Source organism: Gekko japonicus, unplaced genomic scaffold, assembly GCF_001447785.1.
Source record: "Gekko japonicus isolate JY-2015 unplaced genomic scaffold, Gekko_japonicus_V1.1 scaffold3844, whole genome shotgun sequence".
Taxonomy (NCBI): Eukaryota; Metazoa; Chordata; class Lepidosauria; order Squamata; family Gekkonidae; genus Gekko; species Gekko japonicus.
In genome coordinates this window covers 21,963-40,839 of record NW_015169900.1, presented here as the reverse complement: position 1 = coordinate 40,839, position 18,877 = coordinate 21,963, and the positions used below count along the sequence as shown (strand labels likewise).

The following is an 18,877-nucleotide window of genomic DNA, read 5'->3' as shown; positions in this document are numbered from 1 at the left end:
TTCTTGGTGCTTAAGGGGGCACAGTGGGAGGGCTTCTGGAGTTCTGGCCCCATTGCTGGGCCTCCTGGTGGCACCTGGGTTTTGGCCACTGTGCGACACAGAGTGTTGGACTGGATGGGCCACTGGCCCGATCCAACAGGGCTTCACTTATGTTGTAATGTAGACGGAACAGGAATCAAGTGATCAGCTCCCTGCAAGCCACTCTAGTCGACATCTTGGCTGCAGCATTCTGTACTTGAATGAGTAAGAAACACAAGAAGGGACAACTGGATTGAACGGAACCCCAAGTCAAGCCTAAGAGACTACAAAAGCGTTCCAGGACTTCAGCCGTCAAATCAGGTGAGCTGCGGGTTAACCTAATAAGACGGCAGGTTGGGGAGAAGGCCCAGATGCAAGAAGTGGAGTATCCCTTCAAAGCAACATCTGGAAAGTCTGACCAACTTTTTACCAGTGGATGCTTTATGAAGCCACAATAGCCAACTGAACGGTACTTGGGTATTCGGGGGAGGAGAGGGTCAATATCAAAATGAGCCACTTTGAGTCACAATGGCTAAGTATGACAGTCACGGCAAACGATGGCTGTGATCACACGGGCAGTGTGGCCCATCGACACAGCCACTCCTCCCCTCCGGATCAAATGGGCACAGTCAGACAGCCACATCTGTCAGACATTTCCCAGCCATACTTATACTGTCATGGAATGACTTGGAGCCGGGTTAAAAAGGCACCACATCACAAGTGGTGTTTTCGGTTCCCTGCGCAGTCATTGCACATGGCTGGATCTCTGAAATGGGGGAGCATGCACAGTCTGAACCTGCAGATCCATTCTGCTGCTAGGGAGGTTTTTCTTTTTAATTGCCTATATGCGCATGCACGCTCATCCACATGAGCGCATGTGCACATAGGCACACACATGCGCACTTATGCGCGGGCATGAATTTTGAAATTTTTGGGCAGTGTGCTCTGTGGCTGAGGTGCTGCAATAATGCAGATACTTTGTCACGGGATGTCTCCGTGGGTAACCCACAACAGGGTGCGCTGTGTGGCCGATATGCCCCGCAACACTTTCAACTGGTTCAATTCGAGGCGGCACCGTATTTTTATTTTATTTTATTCATTTGATTTATATTCCGCCCTCCCCACGAAGGCCGGCTCAGGACGGCTCTGGGCGCCAAGCCGCCAGTGTGACCACAGCCAATGACAGGATGTATTGAAAAGGCAGCAGGAGAGCGGAGCTGCTGTGAACATTCAGCTGTGAGAAGGGAAAGCCGGAGGAGCAAAGTTAGAGTTCAAACTCAACACACTAAGCCGTGGGTTCCCAACCTTTTTGAGCCTGCAGAACCCTTGGAATTCTGACACCGTATGGTGGGCGTAGACACAAAATGGCTGCTATACAATGGCACAGTCAGCCACTCAATGGCTGCCTCAGCTTCCCTTCAGTCACAGAGTGAAGAGTCTTGTGCTGTGGTGGAAGCTGCTGCCAAAGCAATGTTTATAAAGACCTGCACAGCCCATCAGATCTCCAATAGTTACCCAGAAGCCTTGCCGAACAAAAGACCCACTTGGCCACGGCTACCTTTTAAAAACACCTGGTGGGCACCAGAAAAGGTGTCAGTGGGTGCCACAGGCCCGGTCAGCGGGTGCCACAGGCTCGTGGCGATGGTGGGGCTTTTGGGGGGCTCTGCCCCCTTTCTTAAACGTGCAGCCCCACAAGAATTTCTCCTGTAAATGCTTTTTTTCAATTATTCTTAAACATTTTTTAAAAGGGGTGCGCTCCTTTAAGCAGAGTGGGGTGCTGTGGTTGACTAATTCCCGCACTGAGCAAGGGGGTTGGAATAGGTGACCTCTAGGATCCCATCTAACTCTGTGTCAAGAAACGGGTCTCCTTTTAGAGAGTTTTTCTGCCTAAGTGTTAGCTTTCTTGACTCTAGAAGTCATCACCCCCACCTGCCGGCTTGTTCTCAGAATTGTTGCTTAAGCTGGCAGAAGTGATTAACTTGCAGCAGCTGAGAACTGTCATCTAAAGTGGTCAACAGATTGCAATTTAGAGCTCTATCCTGGTCACAGCTTTCTATTGGCTAAATGGCTTTTCGTTCTGCACTGAGAACTTCAGCCCCATCACAAAAAAATTTGCCCCACAAGCCACAAAATCCTGGCTATGGACTTGGGGTTCCATGACGCCCACGGGCACCATGTTGGGGATCCTTGCACTAAGCAAAACTTCACAAAACCCTATCAAATAAAACCTAATTGCCAGGAGTAGGGGTGGGGACCATAGTTTTGATAAGAAGCCTGATTTGAATGTTGGGCTACCTTGGTATGAAGGAACCAGGGTTTCCTAAAACCAGAGCTTGCAACCTCTCTGCAAACCATAGCTTCAGGTGATCCCAACTAGCTCAAGCCACACTCAGTCCCAAAGCGAACACACCAGGAAAAAGGGGAGGGGGAATCAGGAAGCCGGATGGGGGGACAAAGCCGGTGGCACCTCCCGATGCCTGGACCATGGCTTGGAGACTGCTGATCCAGAGCCGGAACTGCCAAGGGCAAGCCATGTTTCCCTGACCGGGCATCTCTGGATAACTTACATTGTGAAGAAACACAAAACAAAAAAACAAAACTACTCTTTTAAAACAACAACACAGGAATAAAACTTCCTTCAACCATTTTATTTGCAAGGTTTTTAAATTGGTAATTAATTACTGAGGTAGACATTTTTTGCCTGCTAGTTTTGGTTCACGTTTTACGAGTTCTCTCTCTTTACAGCGACTCAAGATTTCTCCACGTTTGGTAAGACACCTTCGGGGGCTGCTAAGGGAAAGGGGGCAAGATCCGTGAGCTCTGTTCACTTGCAACTACCGCTGGATCCAAGAAGCAATCTCTAGCACCCACGGCCAACCCGGCAGTGGCATTCAGCATGTATTTCCAGGGTCTGTTCATTAAGGGCACAGAGGCTGTTTCCAGACTGCGCCGCGCACCGGCTTTCGCACTGCAGGCAAAGCCGCACTGATTCCAGCAACTACTACAGCCTGTTCTTTCCTGTGACATTTACAGTTGGAAAGGATTCAGAGACAGCAGAGATGAAAGACAAGCGGGAGATAATTTATGCAACGATAGCTGGAGAAACGGGGTTTATGCGGCAGCGGAGGGGGATACGTTGCCAATATCGTTGTATGGGGGCGGGGGCTGACCATAGGCTGTAATGGAGAATCGATCCAGGGGTCTCTGGGGCTTGGGGGGGCTGTTGTTTGAGGTAGAGGCACCAATTTGCAGCATAGCTGCTGGTGCCTCTCCTCAACCCCTGCCCCCCCCCGAAGTTTCAAAAGATTGGATCAGAGGGTCCAATTCTATGGGCCCCAGAAGGAGGTGCCCCCATCCTCCATTCCTTCCAATGGAGGGGAAAATGCCTCGTGGGCTGAAGCAGTAATCCCTGCACTGCCTGCTAACATTCTGTGCACCAGCAACCCCCAGCGCAGCTTAGAGGGGAGTATGGTTGGGTGCCATATAGCCCCTCCCCTCTCCAACACAGGATGATCCACGGTGCAGCAGCAAACAGGGCAACGCCTGCCAACCCCATACAACTGTAATACTGAAAGAGGAGGTGGGAGAGCCTTCCTTACCGTTGACTGAATTGTAGAACACCACCCGAGTGCTTTTCACGCTGCTGGCACTGCCCACTGAGCCGCCGACATCCCATAGCTCAACGTAATAGGTCTTCTCTTCTGGAGTTCCTTCTTTGTAGTCGTGGATCTGACAGACAGAATGTAAAAACGTGACTTGAGACTTAAAAAGCAAAATGTTGCAATGTGAACCCAGGTTCTTTTGCATGGCAGTCCCTTCATGTGTAATTCACATAACGCTGTCAATGTACAGGGCACTAGGTAACACGGCTACCGTGTCCCGTCCTCTAACCAGGCAGCCGGGGGAAAGACTGCTCTGGAAGACTGCTCTGATCAGGCTGGGCTGGAGCTGACCCTCAGTGTAGGACAAAGTTCCCCAACATGATGCCTGTGGGCACCAGGGCGACGGCCAGTACTTCTCTTGGTGCCCACCAAGCTTCTCAGAAAGTGGGCGGGGCCATTGTGAGGCAGGGCTTGTTATTGGCTGTCCTCATTCAAATGAAAGGGCTTTCCACTGCAGGATGAGCAGGACAGGTAAGCATCTGGGCTTTCCTTAAGTCAGCGCATGGTTCCATTCCCCCCCCCCCCAAGATTTTTTCCTTCCTGGGAGGTGGTGAGGAGGGAAGTATTCCATTTTGCTCCACCTCCTGAGGCAGCCATTCTGGTTTGGCTCCACCCCCTGTGGCAGCCATTTGGGGGCAATGCTCACCACCTCCTTCCAAAATTACAAAGGTGCCTATGGGATTAAGAAAGGCTGGGGACCCCTGGTGTGGGAGATGGAGCTAGAAGGCTGGGAGCTGTCCGGGACAAGCTGGGTTGGAGAACTCAGCTGAAGACCCAGCTGAAGAGTTAGAAGGAAGTCTCTTGTCTCATCCCTTCTTTCCCGCAGGGAGAGTTAGGTCCCCAATCCCGCCAGGACTTAAAGGAGGGGCATCTTCCTCCCGTGGTCAGCTAGAGCAGGGAAGGCCCTGGGGTACTAAATGCGCTCTCTTCCGCATGCCCCAGACTAGCGCTGACTCCCTTGCTCCAGGCCCGTAGCTACAGTGGGGCATCTCGGGGCTAGGCCCCCCCACTTATTGGCGAGGCCCCACGACTCCCCATCCAGCCCAGGGCCCCCGAGTGGTGGTGGGTGCGGGGAAGGAGCCGGATGTTCCCGTGCAGCTGTTTGGCACGAAGGGCCGGCTACAGTCGCTGCACGGAGCCAGACAGCGTCTATTTCCTCCAGAAAGTCTCTTTCCCCCGTAAAGGATCCCCCGAGTGCCTGGGATCCCATGGGGGGTTCCTGTGCCCCACTTTCTTGCATGTCTTTCTCTAACCCACAGCCTCCCAGGCTGGCAAGGGCACAGAGGTAAGTCAATTCACTTCAGCGTAAGTTAATTGACTTTAAATTACCTTTAATTCAATCAGCCAAGGCCCCCTAAGAAATCTAAATGCCCCCCGACTTAAACATTCCTGGCTACGGGCCTGCCTTGCTCCCAGGGAAGACTGATGGTGGGAGGCAGAAATGAATTGGGGGGGGGGCTGATCCTCTCAAAGCTTGAATAGGAGATGGTTGTCTCAGAGAAGGTAGGCAGTCTTCTCTTGGAGGTCCTAAGCGTGCAAGAAGCCTGGAGTATAACAGGAATCATTGGGAATCCTCTCCTCTCATGGAGTCTCCTACTCCCGAGGAGTCCTTATCCAACGATGAGGCTGGTCTGGGGCAGAATCTGGCACGGTGCCACGTGCCACAAGCAAATCAAAGGCCCCCGTCCCCAGGAGCTTCATGGGAAAAAGGACATACATTGAAAATTTGTTGGTCTCAAAGACTCTACTGGACCCGGAATCTAGCTGTTCGACCGCAGACCGACCCGGCTAATCGCCGAAACAATCTAAGAAGTGGTTAGACCAGGGGTGGCCAGACTCGATTAACGTGAGAGCCACATAGAATAAACATCAGATGTTTGAGAGCCGCATGACGTGAACCAATATCACAGGCATGTTTTTATTGGAAAATATGCAAATTTGCTTTTCGTTAACATTAAACGAGACTGCCAAAAATAAAAACAAAAGGGATAAGAAGAGATACTGATATTTATTTGTCCAATGATATTTGTAGGCTGGGGGGGGGGGCTTTGAGAACGCATTTCAAGCTGAAGTTACTTTCTTTCTCTGCTCCCCCCTGCCTCAAGCCTACCCAGGAAGGGGAACTGGCTGGGGAAGGGAAGACCGATCGGGGTTCGCTTGCCCAGCTGCCCTGCCGGGAGCCACACAATATGTGTGAGAGAGCCACAGTTTGGCCACCCCTACAGTCTACTACCCCACACTTCTCAGCTTTTGTGCAAAGAAATTGTTCGGAAACTGAGCAGTGACTACATTTATCCAATAACGATACTTGGCCCCTGGGGAAGGGCTGTGGCTCAGTGGAAAGACCTCTGCTTGGCATGCAGGAGGTCCCAGGTTCAATCCCTGGCATCGCCAAGTAAAAGGGCCAGGGTAGCAGGTGATGTGAAAGACCTCCACCTGAGAGCCCGGACAGCCACTGCCAGTGTGAGTAGACGATACTGACTGTGATGGACCAAGGGTCCGATTCAGCTTCACGAGTCCAAGTCTTCTTTCCACCTTAATTGTGGTTTGTTTGGTTTTTACTTTCCCAATTTGGCTTCAGGGTTTTGGCTCCGGTTAAATTACACAGCTTGCTTCTCGTGTTCTATGAAACACACAGTGCATCAAGGCGGCTACGAGTTAAATGGGTCACCTACTCGTACGTCTACGGAGCAGCCCACTGTCCAAGACGGGTTTCCCAACATCTGGTTGTGACAGAGCAGGTGAACCAGCGATGACTTCCCTGCACCTAAAATTACAAAGCAGGAAGAATTCATAGTAAGAATGCAAGGATCATTGCCTTTAACACTATTTCAAGTTGAATGTGAGGTTAGAGCTAGGGAGGGATTTAGTAGATGGTTTAGTAGTGGTTTAGCAGATACTATACTCTAAGTCAAAGTCAAATAATGTTTATTAGCCAAAGGCCATCACATTCCCAGCAACAAATCAAAGCTAAAGGAGAGCAACCATTAAACAGACGGGTCCAACAGGCTGAAAAGAAATATGAAAACATCAAACCATCTTAGGTCCAAACATATTGCACGTTAAATACCTACATTTAAAATTCACAAGATAAATTGACCCAAAAATACTATAACTATTCAATCAACAACCATTGATGGGTACATTAAAATATATCCAAACATTCAGTAAATTTATTTCATTTTTATTTTATTGATTTTTATCCCGACCATCCAGCCTAGGCTGGCTCAGGGCGGCTCACAACAGGGTAAAAACTCCCATAACACATAAAACACAGTTCATACAGTTACACAAATACAGTTCCTAATAAAATAATACAACAATATAAAAACAATACTAAAATCAAGTGAAGTGTTAAAGTGCTAGCAAATTCCAGTTCTATCCCACCATAATATACTTAATATGGCATACACAAGAATCCAGCGGGGCACCTTGAAGACCAACAAAGCTTTATTCAAGGTATGAACTTTCGTGTGCACGGCACACTTCTTCAGATACACTGGAGTGGAAGGTAGAATGCATGCACACGGAAGCTCATACCTTGAATAAACCTATGTTGGTCCTAAAGGTGCCGCTTGGCTCTAAATTTCTTCTACTGCTTCAGACCAACACGGCTGACCACCGGGATCTATGGTATGCATAAATTCAGGTAACCATACATTGACGCACAGGAACAATTCAAAACCCCTGGGTTTTGGGTGGGTAGCTGTGTTGCCATGCTGTAGAAGAGCGAGATTTCAGTCCAGTAGCACTTTAGAGACCAACAAGATTTTCAGAGTATGAGCTTTCTAGAGTAAGTACGAATGGAGATCAGTGTTCCCTCTAAGCTGAGTTAGTGTGAGCTAGCTCACAGTTTTTTAGCCTCCAGCTCACACATTTTTGACTTCACTCAGGAAGGATGGCTCCAGAGCAAACTAATTTATGCAGTAACCAAATCACTCGCTCACAACTTTAATGCCAGCAGCTCACAAAGTAGAATTTTTGCTCACAAGACCCCACAGCTTAGAGGGAACATTGATGGAGATCCCTAAGCCCTTATATCCTAGTCTGAAAGTGCAGGGGGGGGTGTTGCAAAGAAGAAGAGATTGGATTTATACCTCGCCTTTCACTACCCGAAGGAGTCTCAGAGCGGCTTACAAAATCCTCTCCCTTCCCCTCCCCACAACAGACACCCTGTGAGGTAGGTGGAGCTGAGAGAGCTCTCTTGAGAGAACTTCTCTTGAGAGAACAGCTCTGAGAGAACTGTGACTGGCCCAAGGTCACCCAGCTGGCTTCTTGAGGAGAAGTGGGGAATCAAACCCGGTTCTCCAGATTAGAGTCCGCCGCTCTTAACCATGACACCAAACTGGCTATTAGAACAAAATGTACGTACTTTTCAGGTAGGCTAATGCATAGTCGGTGCCCTCCTGAGCAGAGTTGATCCCTCCTAAGCCCATTGAGTTCAGTGGCCTTGGAAGAGAATAACTCCGTTTAGGATTAGAACGAAATCTGAGTCCAGCGGCACCTTTAAGACCAACAAAATTTAATTCTGGGTATAAGCGTTTGTGTGCATCCACAAGTGTGCATGCACAGGAAAGCTTATACCCAGAATTGTATCTCGGCTACACCTATTCTTGCAGGTGGTGACTTTCGCAGTCACACAACACTCAAGAAGCTCAAGGAGGGAGAGGGGCCATGGCTCAGTGGCAGAGCATCTGCTTGGCATCCAGAAGGTGACAGGTTCAATCCCTGGCATCTCCAAGGATCAGATTTTTTGTATGATAATAATTATTAGAACGGTGTATCTCTGCTTAGGGGTATACTATCAGTCTTTCAGCGCTTTGAACCAGAATCTTATTTGAGGAAACAAATGATATAAAGGAATCTGTTCTTCTACACAGTTACTTATATAGATCAATTTTGTGCACAGTTCACTTTGCCCACTATTAAAATGCCCACATCAAATCTTAACAAATATTTATGACAGGTGTATATTTGCTTTCCTGAAGATTAGCTATTTGTACTGTTGCACCTAAAAGCAGGGATGCCTGTTAACTCACTGGAAAACTCTGGCCTACAGGGGTCTTCTATATGAAATAAATGCATTAAAATAGATACTCATGTGCTCCTTCAAACTAAAAACAAAAACCCACCATCAACTTTAATATATCGTTTTTTGGTAGTTTTTAAATGTTATTTAATGAATCTTCATTGTGTTGGTTTTGATGTAAGCCGCCCTGAGCCCTGCTTGCAAGGAAGGGCGGCTTAACAAGTTGAACAAGCAACTAGCACAGCAGAAAGAGACAGCCTAGTGCAGTCAGCTGACTCTCAGCGGCGCTAGCTCCCAGGGGAATCTTTGGTATTCGGAGCCTGGGTAGTGGTACAGTCCCCTCTTACCCTCCCCCATCAGGGCAGGGCTCTACCACTTCCTTCTCTCGCATGCGCAGTTCAGACCTCGGCTCCCCTTCGGGCCGTGGCCACGCAGCCGCTCGGAGGAAGCGCTCACCCGAATCTCCCAACACCAGCACCTTCACCCTTTCCAGGGCAGCCATTTCCCCGTCACCGAGCAGCCGAGCAACCAGCGCCTCTTCCTCCCCGTGTAGCCCTTTCCTCCACGACCGTTGGCTGACAGTCACGTCGCTCGCCGCCCAAGCCGCCCATCGATTGGCCGCTGGGGGAAGCGGGGAGGAACCAACAGCCGACCGCTTCTCCGCCCCGGCGCGGCGTGCGTAAGCAGAGCGTCGCGTGATGATGACGACGACGACACACGGACGCTGCCGTGACGCATATCTGCGGAGCCGGCCCCATCGGCGGAAGAGTGGAGCGGAGTGTCTCGCAGGTCAGTCATGTGGTGTCGGTTTGCGGCTGCAGCGAGGGGGAGCGGAGCTCGCTCGCTCGCTCGCTCGATAGGCTCCCCCTCCCCCGGTCCGCTTCTCCTCAGCGGGCCAGGCCGATTTGGTCGAGATCGGACCCGCCGCCGTGCCCAGCAGCTCCACAGGCGAGGCTGCGTAGCTAGCTTTCTACGTACAGAGAAGAACAGTCACCTGCCCATGGGCGCCTGCGGGTTGATGGCTCAGGCGGATTCACTCTCCCGGAAAGAGCTCGGCTTCAGAGGGCCGCCTTGGCTGAGTCAAGTGTCTGCTCTGCTCACTTGAGGAGGAGGAACACCCTGTTCACGGGTTGCTAGAAACGCACCTACCTGTAAAGCAAACACGTATTGGCTCTTTTCTTACGTTCAGAGGCCCACACTTACCAACACGTGTTTGCTTGACAAATGAAACTGGGTACCAGCGCCTGGGCAAAGGTACAGGTTAGATCACACTTTTGAGCCGTGTCGAACGTAACATGAGAACTGCTTAACACATGTAGGAAGCAGTATTAAAGAGCAAGAGTCCAGTAGCACCTTAAAGACTAACAGAATATGTGGCAGGGTAGGAGTTTTTGTGAGTCACTGCTCGCTTCCTCAGGTACAGCTAGAATGAAAGTCCATCTGTCCTTGTATCATGAGGCTGATGGATTTCCATTCTGTACGGCTGAATGTGGTGCCTCCCATGTAGAGAGATCAAGATGGGTAGCCGTGTTAGTCTTTCTGTCGCAGCAGAAAAGAGCAAGAGCCCAGTAAGGCCTTCAAGACTAACAGCATTTGTGGCAGGGGAGGAGCTTTTGTGAGTCACTGCTCACTTCTTCAGATACAGGTATCTGAAGAAGTGAGCAGTGACTCACGAAAGCTCCTACCCTGCCACATATTTTGTTAGTCTCCAAATTGCTACTGGACTCTTGCTCTTTTATATTGCTACAGACGGACTTACATGGCGACCCATCTTGATCTGTCTTCATGTATGAAGGAAAATCACATGCATGCCTAGGGTTACCAGCTCTGGGTTGGGAAATATCTGGAGATTTTGGAGGTGGAACCTGGGAGGTGAGGTATGATGCCACAGAGTCCACCTTCCAAAGCATCCATTTTCCCCAGTGGAATTGGTCTCTGTTGCCTGGAAATCAGTTGTAATCCCAGGAGATCTCCAGCCACCACCTGCAGACTACAAAGGTAGAGAGATCACGGGATAGGTTGTCAAACTAAGTATATGCACGTGAAGAATGATGAATTAAAGGTGCTGGTTTTGACCTTTAAAGCCCTATATGGTCGGGAGCCTGCCTACCTGAGGGATCGCCTTTCCCCATATGTTCCGCAGAGAGCAGTGAGGTCAGGGTCGCAGAATCTCCTGACTCTCCCTGGTCTGAAAGACGCCAAATTGGCCTCGACTAGGGATAGGGCCTTTTCAGTAGTGGCTCCATACTGGTGGAATGAGCTTCCAGAAGACATAACATGGAGCTCTTCCACCAGGCTTTCAATTAGGAGCTGCCATTAGCACCAACACGTGGACAACACCTGAACTGCTAGCGACTGAACAGTAAAGGCCCTCATGTTGAAAGCAACAAGAACAGCAAATGACACAGATATGGCCACAGTGCACTCTCTACCATCTAACATAGCCTTGGAGAGGCTACTCCCATCTATATGCAACAGCACTTTATTTACAAACTTGATTGCTTGTCTGAATTTTAGATTATTGCTCTGTTGATGCATCTATGTTTTATTGTTTTTATTCTGTTATATTTTAACTTGTAAGCTGCTGTGAGCCTGCCCATACGGGGAGGGTGGAATATAAATCGAAAGTATAAATAAATAAATAAAAAATGCAATGTATATAAATAACTAAATTTATGTGATGCAATAAATATCTCAATTTCTATGTCCCAAAAATTCAATCTTTAAGCGTCCCTGATAAAGGGTGGGCGGTGCCCTGACAAAAAAAGTTTTGGCAGTTATTGCTGTTTTGGAAACCTGGGACCGACTGCCCACCCTTAATTGGGTGAATCTTTGAGGCTTGCATTTCACAATTTCCCATGAAGAAATTGGCGAAACAGGCATTTCAGCTGGCCTGTTGGAGTCAGTGTTTGTGAGCCTTGTGGAAGCACCCAATGGAAGACAAGCCGGCTGACGACCTCTGATGCTTCCAGTTTTCAACAAGGTCAAATCACAGCAAGGTCAACTTGATGGTTAGAATACATGGAGTTCACCTGTTGAATGAATGAACGTGACTGTATCAACTGTTTATGAGGGACACTTAAAGTCTGTTGAGTTTTTGGTACGTAGAAACTGAGATATTGATTGCATTACATAAATTTAGTTGCTTATATAACTTGCGATTTCATCATTCTTCATGGTGTGTATACTTTTTTTGACCACCTGGAGGCTGGCAGCCCCGTGCGGCACAGATCCTACATGCGTTCTGTGTAACTTGTGAACAGGATTCTTGTGACTGACCTCCAAGTGGAAAGGGCTGTGTGGGAATTGGAACACTCCCCACAACCCAGACTCAGCTACGGAAGTGGAAGAGAGCTGGGGTGGGAAAGCAAGGCGGGTCGAGTTCCTCTGATTTGCATCTCCCTTTGGGTCTGGAAGTTGTCCCCTGGTGCCCGACTTAAGATGTGTGTAGGAATATGTGGATATGTGAATATGTTTGATTGAAGAAAGGTTAAAGCGCTTGGGGCTCCTTAGCTTGGAGAAACGACGACTGAGGGGTGACATGATCGAGGTATATAAGATTATGCGTGGGATAGAGCAGGTGGAGAAAGAAGCACTTTTCTCCCTTTCTCACAATACAAGAACTCGTGGGCACTCCATGAAATTGCTGAGCGGTCGGGTTAGAACGGATAAAAGGAAGGACTTCTTCACCCAAAGAGTGATTAACACATGGAATTCACTGCCACAGGAGGTGGCGGCGGCTACAAGCATGGACGGCTTCAAGAGGGAATTGGATAAGTATATGGAGCAGAGGTCCATCAGTGGCTATTAGCCACAAGGTATAGATAGGAACTCTCGGTCTGGGGCAAGGGATCCTCTGTCTTCTTGGTGCTTGGGGGGGGCAACAGTGGGGGGGCTTCTGGAGTTCTGACCCTACTGGTGGACCTCCTGATGGTACCTGGTATTTTTGGCCACTGTGTGACAGATTGTTGGACTAGATGGGCCATTGGCCTGATCCAGCATTGGCTTCTCTTATGTTCTTTTGAATGTAGCTGCACCTCTTGCGTTTTAAAAACATAAGAGCATCCATAATGGTTGAGATGACTGGCTCACCCAGTCCAGTAGCCTGTTTGCTACAAGGAATTTCACAATCATGGCCTCTAGGCGAAACCCCTCCCCTTCTCCCCAACATCTGCCAGCAGTCATTATCGTTCTTCAGAACTTGGAGGCAGCTATCATGGCTGTTAGTCTGTGATGGACCTGTCATCCATAAATCTGTCCAACTCCCTTTCAGTAATCCTTCCAGGCGGCCACATCTTGTGTTAGTGAGTTTCACGTGACAGCAGCTCATTTTGTGAAGGAGCGCTCCTTTTATCCTTTCTTGAAACTGTTGCTGGTTGGTTTCATAAGAGGAACCATTTTGGATAGTCTGTTTGTGTTCATTGGTTTGTGACACTGCCAGGTGCATCACCAAGGTTTGAAACAGCTTCCAAACTGCTGTGGTGGGTCTTCCACTGCTGGTAGTCCAACCAAACCCTTTCATATGTTGATTTTTTGGAGCCCAGTTAAGGTAGGAGGGAGTTATCAGAGCAGAGACATTCTTGGTGAGAGTTTTCTGGGAATTATGGAAAGTGCCTGGTAACTTCACTGACATTCATCCTCCTTGGGTGGTGTGCAGAAGCAGACGCCCGTGAGTATAAAATGGGCCTGTAGTGTAAGATGCTAAGGGCAATACCTGCAAAAGTTCTGCTGTAAAACAGTCCTCCCCACAGCAGACCCACAACCAGTGTTCCCTCTAAGCTGAGTTAGTGTGAGCTAGCTCACAGTTTTTTTAGCCTCCGGCTTGCACATTTTTGTTTCAGTTCAGGAAGGAGGGCTCCAGAGCAAACAAATTTATGCAGTAGCCAAATCGCTCGCTCACAACTTTCATGCCGGTAGCTCACAAAGTAGAATTTTTGCTCACAAGACTCCACAGCTTACAGGGAGCATTGCCCACAACCAGTGTTCCCTCTAAGCTGAGTTAGTGTGAGCTAGCTCACAGTTTTTAGCCTCCAGCTCACAGATTTTTGTCTTAGCTCAGGAAGGATGGCTCCAGAGCAAACTAATTGATGCAGTGGCCAAATCACTTGCTCACAACTTTAATGCCAGTAGCTCACAAAGTAGGATTTTTGCTCACAAGACTCCACAGCTTAGAGGGAACATTGCCCACAACCCCATGTAAAATTGTGAGTCGCGTACCACACACTTTCCTGTTCTGCACTTAGGAGGGCTTTTGAGTCTCCAGCCAGTTTCAGTTTTCCAAGTGATGACAATTAATTACAATGTCAGCTGGTACGATTAGGGGTTCTCTCGTCTGATGAATCGCTCCTAGTCAAGGGGCCAGAAATTTCATTGCCATTGCGAGTGACCCTTCACTGTTCTGGCAATCATCCTCTTCCCTTATCTGACCAGGCATTCTACGTGCTTCTGAAAGTCAACACGGAATCACGTATGGGGCCTGCCCCTCTTCTGAACTCTCTGTGCATGTTGGGGGAAGAGCAGGATCAGTCAGTAGTTGGTTTCTGTAAGGTTTTCAGAGACCCGAGGAAGCACAGGGGAGTGTTCCAGGCAAAGTCGGGTTTTACTGGGACAGCTTTAGTACATACAACTCTTTTGAGGAAGTCTTTCCTAACAATGTTGTCGAAGGCTTTCACAGCTGGAGTTCATTAGCTGTTGTAGATTTTCCGGGCTGTGTGGCCCTGGTCTTGGCATTGTAGGACCTGACGTTTCGCCAGCAGCTGTGACTGGCATCCTCAGAGGTATAACAGAGAAAGATGGAGTACTCTCTCAGTCAAGGTGAGAAGAAAAAGGGTAGGCAGGTAATTTATATCTACTCAGAAAGGTGGGGTAGGGCTAAGTCATTATTTGTGAACATGCTCCTCAGGAGCTTTCCTGAGGAGGTTCTTTTGCATATGGACTGGCTGTTTCCTAACTGTTGATCAGATCTTGGGGCAGGGGTGGAGAGGGGGAGGAGAGCATTCAAGCCTGAAACACGTGTAAGAGCTGTTCCAAACTCTGATATACTAGAACAACCAGAAAACATTAGTTATGTATTTAATGTAGAAAAATTATATGCTACAATGAACCAACAGGTAAAAAATCCCCAAAAGGGCATAAACACAGCACAGAATGTTGAGCAGTTTTAAATGATTTTTATAAAACAATTAAAAAAAACATTAAACAGACCAACCCCTTAATTAAAAGCCTGGGTAGAAAGAAATGTTTTGGCTTGGTGCCTAAAAGAAAATAAGGCAGGTGCCAGGGGGGACTTGTGGAGGCGGGCATTCCACAGGTTAGGTGCCATCGCTGGAAAAGTCCTATTTCTAGATGCCACCTGCCTCAGCTCTGTAGGTGGAGGGGCAGAGAGAGAAGAAGAAGAGATTGGATTTACACCCCGCCCTTCACTGCCTGAAGGAGTCTCAGAGTGGCTTACTCCTTTCCTTTCCCCTCCCCACAACAGACACCCTGTGAGGTAGGTGGGGCTGAGGGAGCTCTCTCGAGAACTGCCCTTGAGAGAACAGCTTTGAGAGAACTTGTGACTGACCCAAGGGCACACCAGCAGCTGCACGTGGAGGCAGTGGGAATCAACCCTGGTTCTCCCAGATTAGAGTCTGTGCTCCTAACCACGACACCAAACAGGGCTGACGAGAAGGATTTTAACTGGTGGATTGGACAGGTCCGGAGGAGGGAGTCCTTCAAGCACCCTAAGTCATGTAAGGTCTTAGAGCTAAGAAGCAGCACTTGGAATTATGACTGGAAACAGGCGCTCAGCCAGTGCAGATCTTTCAACACTAGAGGGATACAGCTCTTATATCCACTTGTCTACAATAACCCGACTCCCACATGTTGAATCAGCTGTAGTTTCCAGACAGTGTTCAAATATAGCCCCAATCTAGACTGCGTTACAGTAATTAACCCAGTTGCAATCCAAGCTTGGCTCACCATAGCCAGAGTGGGCTGGCAGAAACTATTAGATTGAACGTAAGAAAATATCATTTGCCTTGGAAGCAATGCTCCCTCTAAGCTGTGGAGTCTTGTGAGCAAAACTTCTACTTTGTGAGCCACTGGCACTAAAGTTGTGAGCAAGCGATTTGGCTGCTGCATAAATTAGTTTGCTCTGGAGCCGTCCTTCCCGAGCTAAGACAAAAATGTGTGAGCTGGAGGCTAAAAACCTGTGTGCTAGCTCACACCAACTCAGCTTAGAGGGAACAGTGCTTGGAAGCACGGAAGCCTTTTCACATTATCCCCGATTTTCCACGTTTCTCGGCTAAGGGGAAAATGCTGTTCAAACAAATTACAATGATGGCCTCACTCCAATGGTCACAAGACAAAGAAATTTTACTTAAAAAAAATAGAAGCACATCTGACAATGACATATTCATGTTGGTACATTTAACTTACTGTGAACAGGTTAACTCCAGAAAGGGTAAGAGAGAGAAGATGAGAGGTCCTACATAAGACAAAAGAGAAGGCCAGCAATGGCCAAAGAGGCTCAGCATCTATCTAATGAGAGGGCGGGGCCAACTGCCCAGGGTACCCAAGTGGGCGAATTCTCTTAACCCTTTCCCTCCCAGATCCTCTTGCATGCAGAGTTACAGTAGCCAACAGAAACTCCCTCTACCTTGACCAGCTCCCACTTGTTAACACCTAAATTTGGAATCTTGACAACCTGATCCTCTGCAGCCAGCCATCTTTAAAATCCATCAGTTTCTTAGATGCACAAAAGTCAGACCGGGATTGGACCATTAATTATTGGAATGGGACGGATGACCGTCATTTCATTATACTCCTAACAGTGAAAAATTTCAAGTCGTTTATCAAAATCCACCGTAAATGAGCTGTAGTATAACAGAAATGCTCACAGGCAAGTAGACTTGCATAATTCATTGTCTCTGATGCTGTAATAATACAGGCTTTTCTTTTACTTCTGCCTTAGGTGGTTTGCCATTCTCATTGTTGCTGACATTGTCTTTGGATATTTGTATTCCTAGTCCTTTTGCATTGTTCATTGGATGCCTCATGTAGCGTGATAACTTTCCCCCCACATTCTATACTCTGCAGCCCTTGGGTCTTGGTGAGAAAGATAGACTATAGAGAAGCTGAATGAATGAATGAATGAATGAATGAATGAATGAAACAGTGTCCATAGCTTTAAATGCACTTAAGAGAGACACCAGTGGTGTTGGTTTGGGGCCTTGATTTCCTGGTCCAGTCTGGGTCTTTGGCAGTTGCAGCCATAGAATTTGCTTCCTAGAGAACTCACAGCGTAGCACCGTGAATACCAGTTCTCCCAGCTTTGGAGGTTCACAGCAGATGGCTGGAATGATGCCATGTTACGCCTTTGTTCTGGGAAAGCTGCCCTTCCCCAGCCTCAGAGACCACAGGAATTCATTGGGGGCAGGGGGACCGTGCAGAGAAGGGAGCAATCCATGGGTTGTTTTGTAGAAAAAGAGGCACAGGAGCTCATTAGCATAACTTATTTCCATGTGCCACACCCCCTGACATCACCAGAAATGTGTCAGAAGGCAACACCCACTGCTCAGGCTCCCCTGGGAGAGCTTGTACCTGAAGGTGGGCTGGGTGGGGGGGCTCTGCAACTTACCTGGCTGCTTCTTGCTCCTCGTGGCCCGACTGAGGGCTGTTGGGAGCAGGGAGTGGGGCTTGTTGCATGTGCCTGCCCCCTGGGCTCCTTACTGCCGGAGCTCCACTCCTGTGCGCTCCCACAGAAAATGACCCCTGGAGCAATTTATATATCTAATAGTCAAGTTGCCCCCTCCGTGCGGATATCTAAATCTGCACATCGGGGGTACTTGGGGGGGCAGAGAGATTTTCCTGCACACTTGGAGCAGTCCCCAGGTGTGCAGAAAAATCTGAAAAGTTTAAAAAATGATATGGGGGATACTTAAACCCCCCCAAAGTAAAAGAGCATTCCCTGCGCATGCGCAGAGAATGCACTTATTTCTGGGATCTGTGGCAGAGCTGCACAGGGATCACCGCCATTGGTGCTGGCGGGGGCGGGGCGAGAGGCCTTGGCGGGCTGGCGGCTAGGAGCCATGGCCATTGCTGCTCTGGGGGGGGGGGGGAGAAGCCTGGTGGCTTGGAGCCGCACAGGGCTCACCACTGTTGCAGTTGTGGGCGGCGGCGACAGGGAGAAGCCTTGGCAGTCCGGGAGCCACGGGGAATACCCCCCTGCGAGTATCGCAGGTCCCCCTTCTTTAGATCTATTTGGAAAGCTGACTTTTGTAACTTGGCCTGATTGAACGTTCAGAGAAGCTACGCAGGTGACCAGAGAAGCAGCTCTGATCTGTCAGCGGTATTAACAGTGCCGGGGCAGATAAATGGCTTATCAGCAGAACCCTCTGGGTCTGCATCCCGCTATCCCAAATCGCTTAGCAGTTGCTAACACCAGAATTGCCCCGAGGATGAAGCTTAAGCAACCTTTGTCTGCTTCCGAAGGGCTTGGGTCGTCCTCCCTTGCCAAGGAGAAAGAGCGGTGCAGCAGGGCCAATGGCTAGGACACGTCAGTGCCAGAGAACACCAGATCAGTCTGATAGCTTCGCAGCTGCCTCCGCAAACGGTCGAGTAGCCTTGGAATACAAGACACACTGACCCTGGAGCTGGGCGAAGTTTCCACAGCAGTCTGTTCCACCCTCCCGCGTGCTGAGTAGCCTGCAGCCCAAGACACTGCTCTTATTTCCACGTTGCATACCTGACTGGCGGTGGAAAAGTACTAGAGCAGCAGATTCCTAGAAGAGAGGTCCGTAGAATCATAGAGTTGGAAGGGACCTCCGGGTTCATGTAGTCCAACCCCCTGCACACTGCAGGAAATTCACAAATACCTCCCCACCTCACACCCCCAGTGACCCCTGCTCTATGCCCAGAAGAGGGGGGGAACCCTTCGAGGATCCCCGGCCACACTGGCCTGGAGAACAATATCTTCCTGACCCCAAAGTGGCGATCAGCATTTCCCTGGGTGTGTAAGAAAGGGCCACGAGAACTAAGCACTGATGCAGCCCTCCCTGCTCTCCCTTCTCGTGGTCTGCCTGAGTTCACAGAATCAGCATTGCTGTCAGATGGCCATCAAGCCTCTGTTTGAAAACGACCCTTGGACACTTACCGTGAGGGGTCCTTCTTCTCTGAGGAAAGGAGG

General features: G+C 49.0%; 2 protein-coding genes across 2 annotated transcripts in view; one reads left to right on the top strand and one right to left on the bottom strand.

Annotated features, from left to right (window-relative positions):
* Window positions 1–9,260, bottom strand: part of RABL3 (RAB, member of RAS oncogene family-like 3) — a 28,456-nt gene extending 19,196 nt beyond the window's left edge. Inside the window, exons 1-3 of the mRNA XM_015417494.1 lie at window positions 9,166–9,260; window positions 6,356–6,447; window positions 3,618–3,747 (exon numbers count right to left, since the gene is read on the bottom strand). Of these exons, the coding sequence (XP_015272980.1) occupies window positions 3,618–3,747; window positions 6,356–6,447; window positions 9,166–9,211 (268 nt within the window). The 5' untranslated portion in view covers window positions 9,212–9,260. The remainder of the gene's footprint in view (window positions 1–3,617; window positions 3,748–6,355; window positions 6,448–9,165) is intronic.
* Window positions 9,261–9,462: 202 nt separating this feature from the next.
* Window positions 9,463–18,877, top strand: part of GTF2E1 (general transcription factor IIE subunit 1) — a gene marked incomplete at its 3' end in the record, with an annotated part of 29,045 nt that continues 19,630 nt past the window's right edge. The window contains exon 1 of the mRNA XM_015417493.1: window positions 9,463–9,498. The remainder of the gene's footprint in view (window positions 9,499–18,877) is intronic.